The 22,438-nt window shown below is 48.2% G+C and overlaps 1 protein-coding gene and 1 long non-coding RNA gene across 20 annotated transcripts; both read right to left on the reverse strand.

Annotated features, from left to right (window-relative positions):
- Positions 1-857: 857 nt before the first annotated feature.
- Positions 858-21,621, reverse strand: SEC13 (SEC13 homolog, nuclear pore and COPII coat complex component). 19 transcript variants are annotated; one of them, XM_065538987.1, is made up of 11 exons: positions 21,559-21,621; positions 21,134-21,187; positions 19,788-19,965; positions 18,729-18,773; positions 15,977-16,092; positions 13,237-13,388; positions 12,617-12,750; positions 5,505-5,638; positions 4,968-5,091; positions 3,961-4,107; positions 858-1,309 (listed from the first exon to the last, which is right to left on the reverse strand). In XM_065538987.1, the coding sequence occupies exons 3-11, from the start codon at positions 19,926-19,928 to the stop codon at positions 1,196-1,198; spliced, it is 1,107 nt and encodes a 368-aa protein (XP_065395059.1). In that variant the 5' UTR covers positions 19,929-19,965; positions 21,134-21,187; positions 21,559-21,621; the 3' UTR covers positions 858-1,195. The 19 variants fall into 19 exon arrangements, with proteins under 19 accessions (XP_065395059.1, XP_073889064.1, XP_065395057.1 ...); XM_074032963.1 differs by having other exon boundaries at positions 19,788-19,878; positions 21,035-21,187; XM_065538985.1 differs by having other exon boundaries at positions 21,035-21,187.
- LOC141409707 (uncharacterized) lies at positions 9,302-10,111 on the reverse strand. The gene is made up of 2 exons (XR_012431472.1): positions 9,700-10,111; positions 9,302-9,366 (listed from the first exon to the last, which is right to left on the reverse strand). It is a non-coding gene; the product is annotated as an uncharacterized lncRNA (long non-coding RNA).
- Positions 21,622-22,438: the final 817 nt, after the last annotated feature.

Raw genomic sequence — 22,438 nt, forward strand, 5'->3', positions numbered from 1 at the left:
TAGGTAGACTAGGGGTCCTGAGGCAACTGGGCTGACCTTTTATCTGGGCCGATTCATACAAAGGTTTGGTGTGAGAAGCACCCTTGGATTATAGCTGAGATCCCCCCAGCTCCCACCCTGATGCTACAGTGGGGAGTAACTCTTGAGACAGGCCAGACCCAGGTGCTGGCTTTATGTTTGCACAGTCCTGGGCAGTGCTTCTACCTTCTGAGCGCTTCCTCATTAGTGAACTGGGGACACCCACACAAGGTTCTTGTGTTGCTTAAATTAGTGAGTGTGTGAAAGATCCAGGGTAGTGTCTGGCTCACTGCAGGCTCAGTGATGGCTGTGGCGATTGTCAGGGTCACAGGGCCTCTGCTGAAAACCTGGTTCAGGGTCAGTTAGGTCTCCCATCACAGGGCCCTCCTTTCCCTGACAGCGTCAATAAACTGAATGAATTGTGCCCACTTTCTGGGCCAGCCTCATAGCTATTGGTGTCTGGTTAATATCACCTTGCATCTGCATGGCATTTTGTGGGTCACCAGATGCGCTAGCTCATTTGAGTCCTGCAGCCATCCTGTAGGGCAGACTGTATTAGTCCCATTCTGCAGAAGAGGATGTGTACGGAGAGGTTGAGCAGCAGAGCCAGGGCTACAGTCCTTGTCACCAAAGGCTGAGTCCAGTGCTCTGTATGGTGCTTTCAGTATAAACTGAATCAAAGAGATGCTCATGCAGTGACAAGCCACCTTTGTGGGTGGGGTTGAGCCAGGCCATCACAGCCATGGCCTTTGTGTACGTTGTTCTAGTGCGTGGACCGACAAGAGTCAAACTGAGCTGGCGGGGTGGGGTGGGAGGTGGTTAGGATAACGCAGCGGGAATTATAAGCAATATGACTTTATTTAGTTACTTTGGAAACAAAACCCCCCAAATAATGCCTGAACCCAAAGGTACATAAAAATGGCCCAAAATAGTTTAAAATAGATTTGAACTTCATTTGCAGTTTCTTCCTCATAACATGAGCGCTTTCAGCTGGACAGCAGATTACAAAGCATCTCCGATAATTAAGGCAGATGATCAATCTGTGGCTGCATCTGTAACTCCTCCTGGGAAAACAATCCTGTTGGAGTTGGGGGCTCTTCCCAGTTGTTTGGTCAGTTGGCCCAGGAAGGGGCAGTCCTGGCGCTGGCGGGTAGGGAGCCAGGCCCCACCTGTCTTGTCACTGCTCGTTCTGCTGGCCCTCTGTGACTGACGCTGACACGGAGCCCTGGCCCTTGTTGACATCACTGATGCACACCCACTGCCCGTCAACCGACTCCTTCCACAGGGTCACCTGCAAGTCAGTGCACAAGCAGATTATCATGGGTCTGAGGCCTTCCCTCCGCTGTCCCCTAAATATGAGCCTCATCCCCATCAAGAACCACTGCCCAGAGGCTTGTGGATGAACAGAGCATGTCCCTCCTCCACTGAAATCCCACCAAAATGAGAGTCCAGGAATAAAAACTCACAGAAAAAAAGGAGTAACAATAATAGCAGCTGTGGATGATGATGTCAACACAGGATAGTGTTTTCACCAAACTGTGACAGAGCTACGGTAACAGGATATGGGGTGGCAGGGAGCAGGGTTTGTGAAGTGTGGTCCCCAGACCAGAGCATCGGTCACCTGGGAACTTGCTACAACTGTAGATTCTTGGGGCCTGGAACAACTGATTAAGAAGCTCTCGGGGTGGGGCTGGCAATCTGTTTTAACAGGTGTAACAACGCTGCAGTTTGAAAGCTACTGTGGTAGAGGAAGGTAACATTAGTATGTTGTTTCTACACTGAAGTAAACTGTGTAAGAAATAGCTAAGAGCTGAAAAGATTTGCCCCTGGAGAGTGAAAATTAGGAGGCTGCATTAAAAAAAATCAATCTAGGCCAGGTGTGGTGGCTCCCAGCAGTTTGGGAGGCTGAGATGGGTGGATCACCTGAGGCCAGGAGTTCGAGACCAGCCTGGCCAACAAGGTGAAACCCCGTCTCTACTAAAAATACACACAAAAGAACTAGCCGGGCTTGGTGGCAGGCACCTATAATCTCCCAGTGGGGAGGCTGAGGCAGGAGAATCACTTGAACCCAGGAGACGGAGGTTGCAATGAGCCAAGACTGCCAGTACACTCCAGCCTGGACGACAGAGTGAGACGCGATCTCAAAACAAAACAAAAAACAAAAACAATCTAAAGCTATGTACATATATTAGTTTCATTAAAAATGAAAATAATGATTTTGATTTTAAGAACTCTTGCTTTAGGGACACACTTTATTCACTCAACACACTGCAGAAAACTCTCGGATTGAAAACACTAAGTCCTTTAACTAAGGGTGCTATGGAGACAGCAAAAGGAAATAGGCTTATAAAGAAGGAAAGAGCAAGAAGCCTAAATGCATAGTGACGGGGACCCCAAAACATTGCATGTACAGCCAGGCACTTGCTTACAGCCTTGTAAAAATCACTGTGGGCCTGCTTGAGGCAATCTGGTCCCTTGGTCTGTCCTGAGTGCCATCAAACCTGGGTTCTAGTCCTGACTGGCACTCACTAGAAATATGGCTTTGAGAGGGGGCCTGCTAGATCTTTCTGGGACCACTGTAGATGAAAGGGACCCTCGGTCAGAAAAGCTGCCTGCAGAGGCTCTCAGATCTGCATGCCCATGTTCACAGCTGCACTATTCGCAATAGCTATGAGGTGGCAGCAGCCCAGGCGCCCGCTGGTGGAGGAATGAGTGTAGAAATGGGGTGTAGGCTGTCCATACAATGCAACACTACTTAGCTTTACAAAGGAAGGAATTCTGACACGTGCTACATACAGCATGGAGGCACCTTAAGGGCATACTGCTAAGTGACATAACCCAGTTGCAAAAGGACAAATACTGTATGATTCCACTTAGGTAGTTCCCTAGAGCAGTCACATTCACATAGACAGAAAGGAGAAGGGTGGCTGCCAGCGCTGGGGGGTGGGCAATGGGGAAGGGAGTTATTTAATGGGTACGGAGTTTCAATTTTGCAGTTGAAAAGAGTTCTGGAGATCAGCTGCTGCTCTGCCTTGCCTGTGTTGGTTGTGCTGTGAGCTACACAAATGAAAGGTAAGACATGGAGCCAAAGTGGCCACTGGGAAACAGTAAAAGACCAACACAGGCAAGGGAGAGAAGCAGCAAGGGCTGGCAGGATCCAGACCAACTCGCACTTCAGACGCAGAGCAGATGTGCCTGAAAACGTAGCACAGCCACTCCATGTGGAACTGACCCTGTGGAGTTAGGGATCCTCTGTCTTACAGGGGAATTCAGCTGGGCAGATGGCCGTGGCTTGTTACTGCTTCCTTTCTGCGAGTAATTTTTCCTTCTAATTGTAAAATACACGTAACATAAAATGATCTTGGCCATTTTTAACTGCACAGTCCAGTTGTGTGAAGTACATTTGTATCCCTGTGCAGCTGGTCTCCAGAACTCTTTTTAGCTGCAAAATGCAAACTCTTTCAATGCACCCACTGTGTACCTGACTCTTACCAGCATAACAAGTATTCATAAACTCTACAGATTTTTAAAAAGCCTTTTAAGTGTTAGGGACAAAAAAAAGTCCCCAATCTTCTCGCTTTTGTTTATGGGTTCTCATACACTTACTTTTTTGGCACAGCTAATTGAACATCGCCATGAGGTGACCAAATGGTTAGCAGGGTGATGAGCCTGACTGGCCCTGCCACCTCATAGTTTTGGGACCCCCATGCAAGTCAAATCGCCTCTGTCAGCTTCTTTCCTCATCTGTGAAAGGGGGACATACCAATACTACCTTGGGGGCTGTGACATTAATGATGTAACTAAGAGGCACACTCAGCACACAGCCCTGGCTGAGGCTCCTTCCCAGCCTGCAGTCAGGTGGGAATGTCAAGTGCGCTCTCTAGTGGGCGGGGTGAAGACCAACAGGCCATGTCCACCAAGCCGTGGGGAATGGGTATGTACCTTATTGTCTCCACCGGAGACAGCCAGGATGTTGGCTGTGATGGACCAGCTCACATGCCACACCACATCATTGAACTTGTGCAACAATTTAGGGGACCACGTATTGCCTGAGGCATCATCACAGGTCCAAATGAACACACGACCGTCCTAGGAAGAAACAGGATAGAGTCAGGAGATGGGGGCGAGGCTGTGTTTGTGATGTCCTCCCCATCTAGAGCCACGCAGCACCTCTCTGCAGGCACAGGGTGGGGGATTCAAAGGGGAGCCAAGGACCTCTGGGGCATCCACAGCTTTGCTTCTGTCTCTTCACACTGGTCAAGAGTGTCCCGGATTCCTTTTCTCATCCAGGTTTCGGAGGTGGACTCTGCGTTGCTAACTCAGATTTTCTCTGGGGTTTTCCTGATGCCTGCTAAGTCACCTCCACTGGCTATCTATACCTTCTCAACTGAATGGGCAGAGCTCTCCAAAAACCAAGCTCCGAGAATGAGAAGGCACAAGTGAAAAGGCACAAAAATCTCAAATTTAGAACCAAACCAAACAGGTTCCTATGATATGAAAGGCCTGGCTGGCTCCCTCTAGGGTGGTGGCATATAACTAAAGGCTCGCCCTTGGTGGTCCTTGCTGTCTGGGAAGGGTGGCTCGGTAGCTGAGCCTAGAATTCCCATCCCTTCCCATCCCGCCCCATCGTTGCTTGGGAACACTCGGAACTGCACCTGGGCACCTTGGCTCCCTAGTGTCACAACGGGCGGGAGGGAAAATTCATCCCGAATCCACCTCCTGCTTGGTGCTGGTTCTGTTGTAGCTCTCTCATCTCAGTGGAGGCAGACCACTTGTGGCTTCTGACCCAGAGTTCCCCACACGATGACCTGACTCCCTGTGCTCTGGGCCAAAGGTGCCTGTTGCTCTCCCTTTACCTTCACAGAGGACTTTCCGCTAAGGAGACTAAGAGCTGATGGGCCTGACTCGAGACTACATGACAAGAGATGCTCTCATGGCCCTGGGCTGACCTGGGAGCAGCTGGCGATGGTGCTGGTGGGCAGGCCGATGGAGGGGGCCCAGGCCACATCTCGAACCCAGTCACTGTGCGCTTCTAGCTTCTGCTCCTCCTTCCACTGGCCATCCTCCTCCTCCCTAACAGCGGGGACAGAAAGAGAATCAGCAGGGAGCCACCTGGGGGCCTTTCCCACACCTCAACTCCTCCCCTACCCAACAGGATCTGCCTGGGGTGGAGAAGCGATTCCATCTTTCTTCTTTCATTCATGGAGTTTGTGGCATTTTATTCCCTTCACCCCAGCCATAAAAAAAACCCTCCAGGAAATGCTCTGCTTCCACAGCCAGAGAGTCAGCTCCAACAGTTGGGAATTAGGTGAACAGGTGTTGTGTTGTTTTTCAAGGATGTCCTTCGACAGATTGAAAACAGTATTTTACTGGCAGGAGGGAGAAAGAAAGGTGACTTTGTTTCTTGTGAGTGTGGCTGAGTCATGGTGAGTAGGGTAAAGGGCAGAAATGTCCCCTTAAATAGAAAGTCACATTTCCCTACTTACTTCCACAGCTTGATGAGGTTGTCACAGCCACCTGATGCAAACCTCTTGATGTAATTGGGTTTCTGTCCCGAAGGCTGGTCTATGAGGCTTCCAGGTACAACAGCAGGGGCCCAGCTGACGGCATTGCAGCCAATCTGTAAAGATGGAACACATGGTGACTCTGCCTTGCAAGAGAACACTGCTTTCGCAGACCCAAGCCTGCTGTCCCTCTCTCCTCCGCTTCTCAGGACTGGACTGTGTGTGAAGGCTGACATGAAGCACTCATCATGTGGTCCACTGCTCAGAATTCTCCCTCAAGGATCCCAACAGTGTGTGCATTTCTCTGCAGTGTGCACTAAAAGTAGAAATTAAGAACTCCCACAAATTTAAGAAACAGGACATTTTTTAAACACATGAAAGAACAGTACATTGGAGCTTTTTTAAGAAAAATCTTTTATTATAAATGGATCAACAAAAATTCTGCCACCTGCCTGAAAAGCCCTGTCATTATGCCCTTCCTAATCACAGCTCCCTCTACAAGTAACCACTGCCCTGACTTCTAACCCAGTTTCCCCCCTTTTATCGCCCAAATGTGCATCCCTTGACACTACAGTCTTATCCATTAAACATTTTTTTGGATTTTTTTTTTTTACATCTCCTACTTTGCAGATTCCTCCTCTGATTTTTTTCCTTACAATTTTTCTGAAGAGAGTCTAGTTTCTCGGTCTGGGTTTTGTTGCTTTATATGCAGTTCAATATGTTCCTCTGAATTCCTGAAAACTGTCAGCTGGAGCCAAGACTGGAGAGACTCAGGTGTGATCCCTTTGGCCAAGACTAGAGCTGGTGTGTTCTCTCATCAGGAGGCACGTTAGATTGTCTCTTATATTAACAGCTGTCAATAACTCAGGCTTCTCTGAATTCACTGGGTCTTGCAAAATGGTGATACTCTAATTCTATCCTTTCTTTGTCATTTATTCCATGGAATGCTCCAGATAGGGGTACTTCTCATTAACTATTTGGTTACCCGGGGTAGAGGTCTGATACGGTTTGGCTGTGTCCCTACTCAAATCTCATCTTGAATTCCCACATGTTGTGGGAGGGACCCAGTAGGAGGTAACTGAATCACGGGGGGAAGTCTTTCCCATGCTGTTCTCGTGATAGTGAATAAGTCTCATTAGATCTGATGATTTTAAAAATGGGAGTTTTTCTGCACAAGCTCTCTTTTTTGCCTGCTGCTATCCATGTAAGATGTGACTTGCTCCTCCTTGCCTTCTGCCATGATTGTAAGGCTTCCCCAGCCACGTGGAACTGAGTTCTCCATCCTCTTTCCTTTGGAAATTGCCCAGTCTCAGGTATGTCTTTGCCAGCAGCGTGAAAACAGACTAATACAAGGTCAGAAAGGAAAGCCTGGATAAACGCTTGATTCTTTCTGAACTGGTTCTGTCACTTTCCAAAGATGACTGATTCTCCTCTTTATTTATTATTAACAAAAACTTTTTTTTTTTTATTGAGACAGGGTCTCACTGTCACCCAGGCTGAAGGGCAGGTTGGTATGATCATGGTTCACTGCAGCCTCAAACTTCCTAGGCTCAAGCGATCCTCCCACCTTGGACTCCCAAATTACTGGGATTATAGGTGTGAGCCACTGCCTTTTTTTTTTTTGTTTTTTTTGAGACGGAGCCTGGCTCTGTTACCCAGGATGGAGTGCAGAGGCGCGATCTTGGCTAACTGCAACCTCCACCTCCCAGGTTCAAGTGATTCTCCTGCCTCAGCCTCCCATGTAGCTGGGATTGTAGGTGTGTGCCACCACGCCTGGCTAATTTTTGTATTTTTAGTAGAGATGGGGTGTATTAGTCCATTTTCAGGCCGCTGATAAAGACATACCTGACACTGGGTAGTTTACCAAAAAAAGAGAGGTTTAATGGACTCACAGTTCCACATAGCTGGGGAGGCCTCACAATCATGGCAGAAGGCAAGGAGGAGCAAGTCACATTTCACATGGATGGCAGCAAAAAGGGAGAGAGCCTGTGCAGGCGAACTCCTCCTCATAGAACCAGATCTTGTGAGACTTATTCACTATCAAGAGAACAGAACAGCATGGGAAAGACCTCCTCCTATGACTCAACCACCTCCCACCAGGTACCCCCTGTAACACGTGGGCATTCAAGATGAGATCTGGGTGGGGACACAGACAAACCACATCATGGGGTTTTGCCATGTTGGTCAGGCTGGTCTTGAACTCCTGACCTCAGGTGATCTGCCTGCCTCAGCCTCCCAAAGTGCTGGGATTACAGGTGTGAGCCACCGTGTCCGCCGTGGGCCCAGCCTTTTAACCCTCATTTCATCTTAGTTCTATATATTTATGCTGAAGTCTTTGTAGTCATTTTTGTTGTGTGACATGTATCCTCTAGTAGATTCCGCAGGAAGGGCTCCTAGAAACAGTAGTCCCTGAATTTTTTTTTTTTTTTTGAGACAGAGTCTCGCTCTGTGGCCCAGGCTGGAGTGCAGTGGCGCGATCTCGGCTTGCTGCAAGCTCCGCCTCCCAAATATTCCCTGAATTCTTGCATATTGATAATAGTTCATATTCTTTACACTTGAAAGCTAATTTTAAAAACAGCTTTGATATGGTATAATTGACATAAACTGCATATCAAGTGCATGATTTGGTGAATTTTGACAAAAATATACCCTGTAGGATCATCACATCACCTCAATCAAGATAAGGAACATGCCCATCATTCCAGAAAGTTTCCTCGATCCCCTGGTAATCCATCTCCCCATCTTGCAGTCCCCAATCTTGGTGACCACGGGCCTGCTCAGCTGCACTTCCTAGATATTACAGCAGTGGAATCACAGTGTGTCCTTTTTTTTCTTTTTTTTTCACTCAGCATAATTATTTTGAAATGTATTCATCTTCTTATTGTGTTAAGTCATTTCTTTTTAATGCTGGCAGTATTTCCAAAGTATGGATATATCACAACTTATCATTTACCTGTTGATGGACATGTGGACTGCTTGCAGTTTTTGGCTAGTAAAGCTGCTATAAACTTTTGTGTATAAGTCTTTGTGTGCACTTGAAAGTCAATTTTCCTGGTTATAAATCCCTGGCCCATACTTTCTTTCCTTGAGTATTTTAAACATGTTATTCTTTTTTCTTCTGCACCAATCCTTACTATTGAAAAGTCTGACAATAACCTAATTGTCTTTTCTCTTTAAGTCACAAGGTTCCTTTTCTCTAGAACCCCTCAAAATTTAAAGTCTAATAATTTTACTAGAATTACATCTTTTAGTTGGTGATGCTGGGTTTTTTTTTTTTTAAGAGACAGGGTCTCACTATGTTGGCCATGTTGGTCTTGAACTCCTGGCCTCAAATAATCCTCCCACCTCGATCTCCCAAAGTGCTAGGATTACAGGCTGAACCAGCTCGCCTGGCCTTGTTTTTTTTTTTTTTTGAGACAGAGTCTTGCTCTGTTGCCCAGGTTGAAGTGTAATGGTGTGATCTCGGCTCACTGCGACCTCTGCCTCCCAGGTTCAAGCAATTCTCTTGCCTCAGCCTTCCGAGTAGCTGGGATTACAGGTGTGCGCCACCACGTCCGGCTAATTTTTGTTATTTTTAGTAGAGACGGGGTTTCGCCATGTTGGTCAGGCTGGTTTTGAACTCCTGACCTCAGGTGATCCGCCTGCCTCAGCCTCCCAAAGTGCTGGGATTACAGGCTGAGCCACTGCACCTGGCTGATACTGTTAAGTGTAGGGCATGATCTCTCAATCTCAAGTTTCAAATCTTTGTTTTTTAATTTTAAGAAAGTTTTCTGGATTACTTTTTGGTATTTGTTCTGTTTTCCTTTCCAGGGACTCCTGGTATTCATAGGTTTGACCTTTCTGCCTGTCTTTTTTTTTTTTTTTTTTTTTTTTTTTTTTTTTTTTTTTTGAGACGGAGTCTCGCTCTGTCACCCAGGCTGGAGTGCAGTGGCCGGATCTCAGCTCACTGCAAGCTCCGCCTCCCGGGTTCACGCCATTCTCCTGCCTCAGCCTCCCGAGTAGCTGGGACTACAGGCGCCTGCCACCTCGCCCGGCTAAGTTTTTGTATTTTTAGTAGAGACGGGGTTTCACTGTGTTACCCAGGATGGTCTCGATCTCCTGACCTCGTGATCCGCCCGTCTCGGCCTCCCAAAGTGCTGGGATTACAGGCTTGAGCCACCGCGCCCGGCCGTTCTGCCTGTCTTTACTTTTGCTCAAAACCTTTTTACCTCTTCACTTTTTTGCTCTTGAAATGTTTCCTTTTTCACACTGTTTATCCTTTTCAGGCAGGATCTGCTGTGTTTATCGACACTTGCATTTCATCTAACTTAGTCTTTACTTCTGAAATGATTTTTATTTCTAATTCTTTCCTGAGTTCTGTCGCCTTATTTCTGATTTTTAAAATGTTGATTTATGCTATTCTCTCATGCTTTGTATTGTTAGAATGTCACCTGGCTTGATTTGAAATAGCGGGTTACAGTTTGGCTCTGTTATGTGGGCGTATCTTTCTAACGTACTCTCACTGTCCACAGGGAGGGTATTTTGCGTATTTTTGTTTCTTATATAATAACTTTGTATGATGCCGGGCGCGGTGGCTCAAGCCTGTAATCCCAGCACTTTGGGAGGCCGAGACGGGCAGATCACGAGGTCAGGAGATCGAGACCAATCCTGGCTAACACGGTGAAACCCCGTCTCTACTAAAAAATACATAAAACTAGCCGGGCATGGTGGCGGCGCCTGTAGTCCCAGCTACTCGGGAGGCTGAGGCAGGAGAATAGCAGGAACCCGGGAGGCGGAGCTTGCAGTGAGCTGAGATCCGGCCACTGCACTCCAGTCTGGGCGACAGAGCGAGACTCTGTCTCAAAAAAAAAAAAACCAAAAAAACAAAAAAAAACCTTTGTATGCAATTTCACTTCAAAGACTTTTCTGTTATTTTTAGGTCAGATGAGTTTTCCTGATAAGAAAGGCTCAGGAAAGTCTAAGCTCAGAACTCTCCCTCGTTTCTGTGTAGTGTTAAAAAATGTGGGAGATGGCTTTCAGGAGTTCCTGTCTTTGTTTCTCTTCCCCACGTTGGTCTATCTCATCCTTCCTTTCCTGTGTCCCTATCCAGCTCAACTGTGATTTCATTTCCAGCAGTTCCTCTTCCTGAGGGGGCCTGTCCCAGAGGCTTGCTCTGGAGGATCACAGAGCTCAGATTTCTTCCCGCCCCTTCAGCCTTTCTTATTGTGGGCCGCTTGCATTCACTTGGTGTTAGAGTGCAAACCCCTCCCAGTCATTTCTCCGAAGATACACAAATAGCCAATAAGCCCCCAAAAGATGCTTACCATCATCTTTGATTAGCAAAATGCAAATAAAAATCACAATAAGGGCTGGGTGCGGTGGCTCACACCTGTAATCCCAGCACTTTGGGAGACTTAGGCAGGCGGATCACTTGAGGCCAGGAGTTTGAGACCAACCTGGGCAACATGGTGAAAGCCTGTCTCCTGTTGTGGCGTGTGCCTGTAGTTCCAGCTGCTCAAGAGGCTGAGGTGTGAGAACTGCTTGAACCTGGGAGGCGGGGCTTGCAGTGAGCTGAGACCATGCCACTGCACTCCAGCCTGGGTGACAGAGCAAGACTCCATCTCAAAAAAACAAAACAAAACAAACCCAAAAAATCACAGTAAGATACCACCTCACATTCACTAGGACGGCTGTAATCAAAATGACAGACATATGTTAGTGAGGATGTGGAGAAAGTAGAACCCTCATACACTGCTGATGGGAATGTAGAAGGGTACAGTTACTTTGCAAAACAGTTTAGCAGTTCCTCAAAAAGTTAAACAGAATTACCATGACTCAGCAATTTCACAACAGGTATAGACCCAAGAGAATTAAAAACATATGTTCATGCAAAAACTTATCTGCAAATGTTCATAGCAGCATTGTTCATAAGGCCAAGAACATCAATCATCTGATGAATGGATAAACAAAATGTCTATATTCACCATGGAGTATTATCCAGCCATAAAAAGGAATGGAGTGCCGATACACGTTATGATATGGATGAAACTTGAACTCATTATGCTAAGCAGGAGAAGCCAGCCACAAAAGACCACAGATTGTCTGATTCTACGTACAACTGATCCTCAATTTCATTTCATTATAATGTTGACAAGATAAAAAAAAAAACAACTCCCAGCGGGGGCCCTGCCTGTGTGGAGTCTGTGCGTTCCCTGTGTCTGCGTGGGCTCTCTCCTGGTCCTCTGGTTTCCTTTCACACCCTAAAGATGTGCATGTTCGCTTCGCTGGTGCGCCTGCATTGTCCCAGTGTGCGTGTGGGAGCGTGTGCGAGTGCTCCGCTGGTGGAATGGTATCCTGTCCAGGGCTGGCTTCTGCCTCATGCCCTGAGCTGCCAGGACAGGCTCCAGCCACCTGTGACCCTGAACTGGAATGAGATTAGAAAAAGAATAAATACTAATTGTTGTAGAAAACTCATAATATATCCAATAATCACACAGATGCATGACAGCAAATGATGTGGCATTAGTCATATGAGCCCCCCACACTAGTTATTGTTGGGTTTTGAACTGTGTGGTGGTAGGAGGTAGGACATTGATGTTCGCTTTGCAAACGCTTGTGCCTTGATTGAACCACCAACATCACAACCGCTGTTGCTCACTAATTCATCAAAAGTTGGGTAAAGAATGACCTTGTTTATATTAATATTTCTTAAATGTATGCATAGCTCACATACTTTTTAAAAATGTTAGTAACACCACTCCATTCTACAGGGTCCCAGTGACTACTGCAGGGCATGTCACCTGGACGCAGCCATAGCTAAGGTGGCAGTGAGCAGGCTGCTGCTGCACCTTCCTGGTGCCCAGCCCTCCCTTGCTTGGGAGCAGACAACAAGGAAGCAGTGCCAAGTCCTGCCTGGGCTGAATGAGGCTGGTGCAGCCTGGTCTGGTTTCAGAGCAAAGAGGCCCAAAGCTGCTCTACAGCAATCATGTCTGGTCAGCTGACCCCTCCCCGGCCCACTGCACAGCAGGGACCCTCCCCTGCCACCTTATAGGGAGCCTGCGGACACAGGGCAAGGCAAGCACTCTCACTGCAGGAAAGGCAGGGGCGGGACTCACAGTGTGAGCGTTGTTGATCTTCTTTACTTCCCATTGGCCTTCCCCGGTGTACATCAGCAGGGAGATGGCCCCATCTGAGCTCCCACAGGCCAGGATCAGGCCATAGTCATGGGGGGCCCAGCACACTGAGTTCACTGTAGGAAGAGGGAGAGTGCAGTGAGCAAAGCAGGGAGACCGCGGCCCCAGGTCCCGCCTTCCACAGATTTACTGTTTTACTAAATTTCCACAACAAACAACTGTAGGAGTCACCAGGGGGAAGCTGTAATTTGGTCAACTGAGGACACTGAAAAAAACCCTATCACCTACTAATACCATGATTTCATAACCTACAGTCTATCTAACGAAAAACTGGGTAGGACAACAATCTGAGAATGAAGGGTAGTCCTTAAAATGAATAATCCTGAAGAGAAACTCACTTGTCTTTTCTTATTTGTTTTGGACTGGCTTTAGGTCTTAGGGCCTTACTCAGCTGCAGACAGACTAGCAGAAAAGCCAACCAAAGCTCAAGGGACAGACAAGAGGCACCACGAGGGGCAGGGAGCCAGGGCTCCAGCCGGGACAGAGTCCTCCTTTTTTACCCAGTGGTGCCCTCGCCCACTCTGCTGCCATGCTCAGTGTACCTGAGGAGTCGTGTCCCGCGTGCTCGTGGCTCTTCTCCCAGGTGCCATTTTCCTCTCTCCAGATAATGACTTTCCGGTCATAGGAGCACGATGCCAGGATGTTGCCATACATGGGGTGAGCCCAGGCCACTTGCCACACAGGACCCTCATGACTGCAAAGTGAGAGACAGGCCAGAGGAACCCACAGTGTTTCTGCAGGCACTGCTTTGGACAGAACTAAATGGCTCCCTGAGACAATGTATCAGGGCAGAACTGCTTAAGAACTTCAAAGGGAGAGCTACACAATGCCATTTCAAAAGGGGTGCTCAGTGGACAGTGAGGAGCCTGAGGTCCTAAGAGGTTAAGCAACCTAAGGTCACAGAGCCTTTGAGAGAGAGTTGAGCCTCTGGGTCAGCCTTCCAGGCAGGAACCTCACTTGTCCAGACTGCAGCCAGCACTGTCTATATGTACTGTCTACAGCATAGTCATTAATTGGTCCAGGGTTTCCAGCCACAAGTGCTCAGGAAATATTTGTAGACTCACTTGCTATTCATCCTTCCTGACGGTCAGCTTCCTGAGGAGGCATTATCAGTTTCATTTTGATATTTTCCACTACTCTTTTAATTTGTTCAAAAGGCATGTCTTTCCCTTCTCTTCTGATCTTTATCCATTTACCTGATCACAGGTACTATCTGAGCAAATGCTCTGTGCCAGGCTTTGTATGGGGACCATTTCTCTGGCCCAGGGAAGGGTTTGCACCTTAGCACTCAAGAGGTAGAGTAGCGTGGTAGAGTTAGTGGTTAGGAGACCAGCCCCATTCCCCCATTCACTAGCTCTTGACTTTAGGCAAGGATATTTTTGTCTCTTTACCTGAAAATGGAGAAATCAATAAGAATTCTTTCATAAAGTTTGGAACAATGCTTGGTAGAAGGAAAGAAAAAAGCCACTCAATACCCATTAGCTATTAGTGCTGCTCCTGGTTTACTCCTTCACTGTGGGCTGCACACACTCAAGTCTCCTCCTCCCTCTGGCTGGGACAACAGAACATTCCCAGTCCCTACAAAGGTGCTGCTAATGAAACTGTGAATAGACTCAAACTTCCAACAACTAGCACAGTTTTTACTAAGGCAAAAAAGAATGGGGTGGGAATGTTTTTTATCCCTCCAATATTTCACATCCTTTGAATGTAAGAAAAACAGCAGAAAGGACAGAGCCACAGCAAACATAACTGCCTTGGCCAACAAGCTGCACTGCGGCAGCTCTCTGCCTGTCCAGGGGCTCCTGCATAGAGAAGCCCGATTTGGCTCCTCAGCCACTTGATCATTTGACACTCAGACAGAGGGGAACTTCTAGGCCCACTTCCCCAAATGGACACTGACTTAGTTTAAAAACTGCTTTTTAATTCAGTTAACAAACACGTGCTGAGCACCTACCTGTCATGGCTCTTAATCTTGCCTGTGCATTCTGGGGAAGGTTATGGACCCTCATCAGAATAATGCACAAAACACACAGAACTAGGCTTATAAAGAAAATTCAATTATAAATTATACACTAATCACTTTTTTTTTTTTTGGGAGAAGGGTTTTGCCCTGTCACCCAGGCTGCAGTGCAGTGGCACCATCATGGCTCACTGCAGCCTCAAACTCCTGGGCTCAGGCCATCCTCCCACCTCGGCCTCTCAAAGTGTTAGGATTACAGGACTGAGCCACCTCGCCCAGCCTGTTATCAAAATATTATAAAGCAATTTATGAGATAGTGATGCATGTACGTCTTCGTTAACACTTCAAGCAACAAACTCTAGTGGCAGGTCTAATAACCACTGTAATTTCAAAGTCGTGATGAGCATAAGTGATATTCTGAAGTAGCTAAGTAACTGTGATGTGTGATAACAATATCTGTGACTTCTACTGGTGACAAAGTGACAGGCACTACAAATACTACTGAAGTTTCTAGCCTACATCCGTAATTGAAGGAAATGCTAAATATCAGAGTCACTGAAAATGCATTTTTTTTTCTCCTGTCCCAATTCATCAACCCCTGAGTTCTACTCACAGAACCCCTGGAGATCCATGGCACCCAGAAAAACCCACAAATACATGAAAGGCAGTAAGCTAAGGGAAAGCAGTAGAGATGTGGCCATAAAAATGAGCCAGAACTTCCTCAAGATCTCAGTAGGGAGCAGGGCAGGCCAAACATTTGTAAATCATCACTGAACACCTGCCACGGGCAAACAGGCAGAACAATGGCATTTATAAAATGATAGCATTCTTACCTTATTCTTATGGCGATGCTTTTGTGACACTTCAGGTCATACTGGCTAAACTTGCATGAAATGGTACTGTTTACCACTTTTAAAAGTAGCAGTAGCTGCTTGCACTAAAGACTTACTGTGTGCTGGGCCCTGCGTCAGGGCCTTGCATGCACTAGCTGGACAGGAGGTAGCACTGGCCCAGTTTTGAGGATGAGCAAGATGAAGGCTCTGAGACAGAAACTGACTCATTTGCCCAAGGTCTTCTAATGGGTACATATAAAGTGGCAGAGCTGAGACTCACACCTGCATCCACCTGTGCCCTTAACAGCATCATCCCTGGGGACGTCTGCTGAGGACAGCCAGGTTGGCTGGGATCCCAGCGTCCTCTCTGCCAAATGCACTTTGGGGTTGCTCTGAATCTGGGCTCCCATGCTTTGCAACTACGCTTGAAGCAGGGCCTGAGAACCCACACCATTCCTGGAGCCCTTCCCTGGGCTTGCCAGCACTTACCCCCTGAGGTCGGCGATAAGGATCTGCCCTCCATTGCGCACATCAAAGATTTTGACGGACCTGTCTGATGAGCAGGTTGCCAGGCGGGTGCCATAGTAGTCCATCTGGGCGTCGTGCTGCAAAGGGAGGACAGCTCGGGAAGCCTGCAGGCTGGGTGGGTGGGCAGGTAGGGTGAGGGCTGTCACCACACAGAGTCTAGTTCGGACCAGAATCTCCCTGAAATCAATCTAATCTCAAAGTATCATCACCCTCAGGCAGGAAGCTAGCATGTGGACATTCTCACTTCACCAACGGGCAGTGTCCCTCTGAAAGGGAAAAGCAAGCCACACCCAGCTGGTGTCACAGACCCTTTACAAACCTCAGGGAAGGGCCCTTCCATTCCTGTTCCGCAGGGTGGGTATGGGAGAAAAAAAGTTGGCCTAGCTGCCTTCTTCTTCCTCCATCCTCTCAGGCCCTACTCTGTTCTTAGGCTCCGTGGGCTAAAGGGGAATAGCCCTGGGTTCAGCTCAGCCCTAGCACCTGATGCTAATGCATGGGAGCAGGCCAAAGGAGTGGGCCTCTGACTGCCTGGAGTCCCCAGTCAGGTCCTCTGTGATGCAGCTCTGTCCTGCACACAGGGTTCCATTCAGATATTTGGGCTCTTTCTTCCAGCCCTGGCCCTGGATCCTCTGTGGACCTTTGTTTTGGGGTTTCTGCTCGACCTTTTCCCTAGTGGTGTGCCCAGAGCTTCCCAGACTTTCCACCCAAGGAACACAATGCCTTAAGTGTCGCTGCTCTCACCACTTGTGAACCGAATTCCTTGATGCTGACTGAGCATGCAGAACTAGGCCTGGCCCCTGCCTGCAGATCCTTGTCCACGGGATGATGGTCTCTGAGGCACCATGCCTCCCGCCCCACTGAACACCCTGGTCTCTCCTGCTTGCTAGCCCTGCCTATTCCAATGGATGTCACTTTCTCCAGCTGTCCCACCCTGAGAGTTTCAGGACTATCAGCTGCACTCCCACGGCCACCAAGGGCAATTATGCCCATTCAAAGGCACTCATTCTGTCTGCCTTAGATGGAAATTCTCACCTCCCTACACGAGGAACACAACCTGATTTTTCTTTGGGAACTCCCTCCACTGTATCAGGCCTTGGGTTTCTTGGAAGGCAGGCAGTACAGGGGTTTTTCTGAAGCACTTCTCATGCTTCTCAGTGGAAGGAGGCAGGACACAGTACCTTCCAGATCTAAATCCTATCTCCTTAGTTTACTTGCTGTGCAAACTTTGAAAATACTTCATCTCCTTGAGCTTCAGTTTCCTTATCTTTATTATTTACCAACATCCTATGGGCCTTACTTCCCTTATCTTTAAATAAGGTTAATGATAGCATCAAGGGTGCTTGAGACATGTTATGAAGTTAAACAAGATATTGAATGAAAAGTACAGCTGGGCGCGGTGGCTCACGCCTGTAATCCCAGCACTTTGGGAAGCTGAGGTGGGTGGATCACCTGAGGTTGGGAGGCTGAGACCAGCCTGACCAACATGGAGAAACCCTGTCTCTACTAAAAATACAAAATTAGCTGGGCGTGGTGGCGCATGCCTATAATCCCAGCTACTCCGGAGTCTGAGGCAGGAGAATTGCTCTTGAACCCGGGAGGCGGAGGTTGCAGTGAGCTGAGACTGCGCCACTGCACGCCAGCCTGGGCAACAAGAGTGAAACTCTTGTTTCCAAAAAAAAAAAAAGAAAAGAAAACTACTTAGCATGGGGCCTGATACTCAGTGAGCATGCAAATGTTTATCATTACTACTTCGCCTCATCTAGTTCTCAAACCAAACTCATACAAGTAGGTAGCATATCTACTATTTTTCCCATAAGTAAATTGAGGCTGGCTCAGAAATGTTAAGATATTGGCTAGGGAGTCTCAGATTGGGTCTTCCTGCCCATGATGCCATGCTATCTCCAAGGAGGCGTGGTCTCACAGCTAGACCACTCATGACTGAATCCAGAGAAATATACAACTCTGGGACTAGACAACCTCTCAGAAACCCAAAAGCAACTGTTGGTGGACAGGTTGTGAGGGCAAGAACCCTGACATGAATCACTGTGAGTCAGCTGTCCGGGGTCTTGCTCAAAGGCTGCTTGGCCCTGAATGAAGGAGAGTCTGTGTTTTTCCTGCTGTAGACTTTAACCTCTGGACCTTCTCCTACAGCCCTGTCATCTTATACTGAGCCCTGTGTTTACCTCTCAGGAAATGCCCTGAGTACGACTTCTGGTTCAAAGGGCTGTGCTTGGCCTATTGTCTTGGTGGTTTGACTGGGCTCTGCCTGGGGCTTTCACTGTGGCCACCTTCTGCCTCTGTATTGAGTCATCTTTCTATACTCTCTTCTTTTCACTCCCCTTTCCAGTGGGGCTAAGAAGTGACAGCAGGAGGAAGACAGGTGGGAAGCCTATTGTAAAACCTCTGCACCCACTCAGCCTTCATCCGAGAGCAGGTTACTGTGTTGGCTGGAACACTGACAGCCTAGAACTACAAACTATTCCCAGGTTCCTCCCAGCAGAGAGTGACCAGACTGCCCAGTCCTAACGACTCAGAGGGCACTGCTGGGGAGCCTAACCATACCCCGAGATTACAGGCTAATGGGCAACCACTGCAAAGCCACCCTGGATCCATGAATGATCAACAGAAAGGGGTAATGAAAAACCCAAATTGCTTCCCTCCCACAAAAATGCCCATGTCCACAGCCCTCCAGGAGGGTGATATTAATACTTACAATCATGTCCTCATGGGAGGTATCCACAGTGTTAATTACTGACACCTAGAACCAAAGATATCGCTGGTAAATTAACTGACGGCAGAATACAACCATCTCAACGAACGACTGCATTCGTTCGTTCATTCATTCATTCACTCAGTAAGCATTCATTCTAAGTACCTTCTTTTTGCCAAGCACTGTGCCAGGAACTAGATACACAAAGAGGAACTTTTGCCCTTGAGAAGCTCACGAATAATGCTAGTGTGGCAAGATAAATTCTGTAATGGTGGTTTGAGTGTCCCATAGGAGCCTGAGGGGTGGGGTGGTAGACATGAATTGAGCCTTAGATGATGGGTAGGAATTTGCAGGTGGCACAGGAGAAAATACCAGTCCAAGCAGCCAAGCAGAGGGAATACATGAGGAGAGACAAAGAGGTCTGAGAGCCTGATGTGTGTGGGGAAATGGCAAGCAGTCCTGGCTACTCTTAAGGGTGAGGAGAGACCACAAGGGAGCTACAGCTGGTGTTCCTTTCCTGGATGACAGAGCCTCTGATGTTCCAGGCAGTTTATGCCTAACAAAGTCATTACTTCAGACTGGGAGACTTGATTAGAGTTTTTCCTGAGGCTGCTCCCTGGTCCATCACCTAGTGGGATCCAGGATTGAACAGTTTGTAGGGCTGGAACATGGTGTCATGGTCATCACCCTCCTCTCCATTCTCTGAAGTCCAGCTCAAAAAGGGCCACCCATCACCTTTCTTGATTCTCAGATCCTCAAATGGCTGGACTCTCTTGCACATCTTCAGCACTGACCACAAACAACATTTTATGCTGTTTCTTCTCCCCACTAGAAGGTGAGCTCCTTGGATCCACAGTCTGAGCCATCTGCAGTTTCAAATCCCCTCAAATCATCCAGCACAGTGCTTTGCAAATAGAAGGAACTCAGTGACTATTTGCTGAATGAATAAGTAAATGAACAAAAGGTGTTTTTTTTTTCTTTGCTCAACCACTATTCTCTTAAATTCTTGGGACAGAAAAGAAGACTTAAAAGAAGTTTCATTGTGGAACAGACATTTCTTACCATTTTCCCCATTTCATCTTTTCCAGCACAAGCCCTGTAGGTATAAAGTTTGACTTGTGTTTTCAGAAAGGCAGACACTGGAAGAGGATGGCTGCAAAGCAGTTCAAGAGGTACACACCAAGTAAGCACAGGTTCTCTCATCAAATTCTAGACTCTCTAAAAAACAGGTCCCCGAAGTCTGCAAAGGCAAGTAAGGACAATAAGGAGTTTCCTCCATGTGCCAAGCTGTATAGGTTACAAAGTGCACGGGAAGGCGGGGAGGGCAGGGTACCAAGGGCAGAGTCAATCAGAGACCTACAACAGACTAAGGAACTGAAGAAGCCCAGAGAAGAGAAAGCACTTGCCAAAGTCACAGAGCTAGGTAAAGGCAGAACTGGGAAAAGAGCCCCATTCTCTAACCTTCTAACTCCCAGTCCACAAAACTTCACTCCACCAGGCTGCCTGTCTAAAATGTAAAGCAGTTGTTACACTGAGTTCTGTAAAGCTGAGGATAAGTAGGTTCAGGAAGAAAGTTTACTGAGAAGTAGTTTCAGCCGTGTTACCAAAGGACCTTAGAAATAATCAACATTTAATTCTAACCACTCTCACCCACCAGTCACGGTTGATGAACCATGCTTCTGAATGAGACAGAGAGGCGGGGGGGGAGGAAAGAAGGAGGGGGAGAGAAAAGGAGGGAAGGAGGGAGGAAGGAGGCAGGAAGGGGGAGGGGGGAGAGGGAGAGAGAGGGAGAGGGTAGTGGGGGGAGAGGGGGGAGAGAGAGAGAACTAACTTCTTAGAGTACTTCTTCCCAGGGACCTGGTGTTATCTGGTCCCTGTTAACACCTGTACTCAAAATAATTCACCTCTTTGAAATCAGATAATGAGTTAAAAATTCATTTAGGATGAGCTCAATGTCAGAGCATAAGAGCCTCAACTCTAACCTGCAGTGGAAGAGCCAGAGGTGAGTGATTTACACCTAACCCTCTGCAGAGCAAGAACACAGTGTTCTGATTTCTAGGTTCCTGCAGGTTCCCTCAAACCTGCTGCTGAGGCACACCCATGTTTCTAAAAGAATGCATGTACTAGATATGCCAGGCTCAGCCCGGATACTTCCATTCTTTAGTTCTCATTCAGTCATTCATTCACTCAAGGAGTAAGTGTGGAGTGAATGTACACTGCAGATGCCACAGAGACTTAAAAAACCCTGAGCCCCTGCCTTCGGAGGGTCGTTCAGGCCATCTTCACGTTTCCCGAGGTGCCCATCCTACCTGGGGGCCCTATCCCGAGCAACTGTCCAATCATCTCTGCTAGGGGATGTAGTAGGCGGCAGAAAGGAATGGTTAGAAGGGTTCAAATCTCGGCTCTACCACTTAAGCAGCTGTGCAAGAGGCTCCACGTCTCCGAACCTCAAGTGTCCTCATCTGTAAAGTGTTGAGAAGAATGGCACCTTCTTCACAAGCATGTTAGCAGGCTGAGATTACGAACAATGCTGAGGGCTCGGTATAGAGTAGCTCCTCTGCTGTTTCTCGTTTTGTATTCAATTGTTGGAAGAGAAGGAAGGAGGCTGGCAGGAGACGCGGCAGCGGCGCGCCCCGCAGAGTCAGGGAGGTTCTTTGGCTTCACCTCTGGACTCCGCTCGGAATGGTCCGCAAGGACGGGGCCAGAGCTCCCCAGATCTCTAAGCGGTGGGTGGAGGGGAGCTTAGGATTTGGGACTCAGCACGGCCGAGGAACCCGTGAGGGCTGCGACCGTGGCCTTCACCCTGCTCGGCCTCCTCAGTCCCAACACTCACCATGATTGTGGCGGTGGCTGCTCCGGGTCTCGGACGTGGCAGCTCCCGGCGGCGCCTCCGAATAGCTCACTTCCGGCGCCCGGCCCTCAAGCTGCCGGGCCGTGGCGTAGGAGCCTCCGGGCAGCAACGCGCTCGGCTCTCACAACAGTTCCGCGCCTTCCAAAGGGCGCGCCCCGCCTTCCCGAGGCCCAGCCCCTATCCTCTAGTGACGCCGAGACCAGAGGGCTGAGGCTCTGGTTGCCGCAGTGACCCTGACCAGGGGGGCTTTGGAATCTGAAGCTCTGGTGGGTCTACTCTCCCGACCAAGTCTGCCCTTTTCCTGAGATCCATAAACGAAAGGAAGGATTAATATAACTATCGGCCGGGCGCGGTGGCTCATGCCTGTAATCCTAGAACTTTGGGAGGCCGAGCTGGGGGCGGATCACCTAAGGTCAGGAGTTCGAGACCAGCCTGACCAACATGGTGAAATCCCGTCTCTACTAAAAATACAAAAATTAGCCGGGCATGGTGGCGCGCGCCTGTAGTCCCAGCTACTCGGGAGGCTGAGGCAGGAGAATCGCTGGAACCCGGGAGGCGGAGGTTGCAGTGAGCCATGACTGCACCGTTGCACTCCAGGCTGGGCGACAGAGCGAGACTCTTGTTAAAAAAAAAAAAAAAATCTATCTATCTACCTATCTATCTATCTATCTATCTACCTACCTACCTACCTACAGCTTCACCGCCTCTCTGCGGCTCTGGGTGAGACTGGCCTTATGATGAATGTTGTAGGATGAGTGATGTCTTGGGAGTAAGTAGACTGTCCTAGTGCTTCCTTGTTGTAGTCCCCCCATCAGGACCCAAGGACTGGGACCAGGGCAGAGGAGGCCAGGGAATGCCCCTC

This window comes from Macaca fascicularis, chromosome 2, assembly GCF_037993035.2.
Source record: "Macaca fascicularis isolate 582-1 chromosome 2, T2T-MFA8v1.1".
Lineage (NCBI taxonomy): Eukaryota > Metazoa > Chordata > Mammalia > Primates > Cercopithecidae > Macaca > Macaca fascicularis.

Coding starts and splice junctions, on each gene's coding strand:
- SEC13 (XM_005547804.3), bottom strand. CDS start 19,928: ATGAGAGAACCTGTGCTTACTTGGTGTGTACCTCTTGAACTGCTTTGC. Junction 18,774..19,787: donor AAGATGAAATGGGGAAAATG/GTAAGAAATGTC, acceptor CTTTGGTTCTAG/GTGTCAGTAATTAACACTGT. Junction 1,310..3,960: donor TCTCCGGTGGAGACAATAAG/GTACATACCCAT, acceptor ACTGACTTGCAG/GTGACCCTGTGGAAGGAGTC.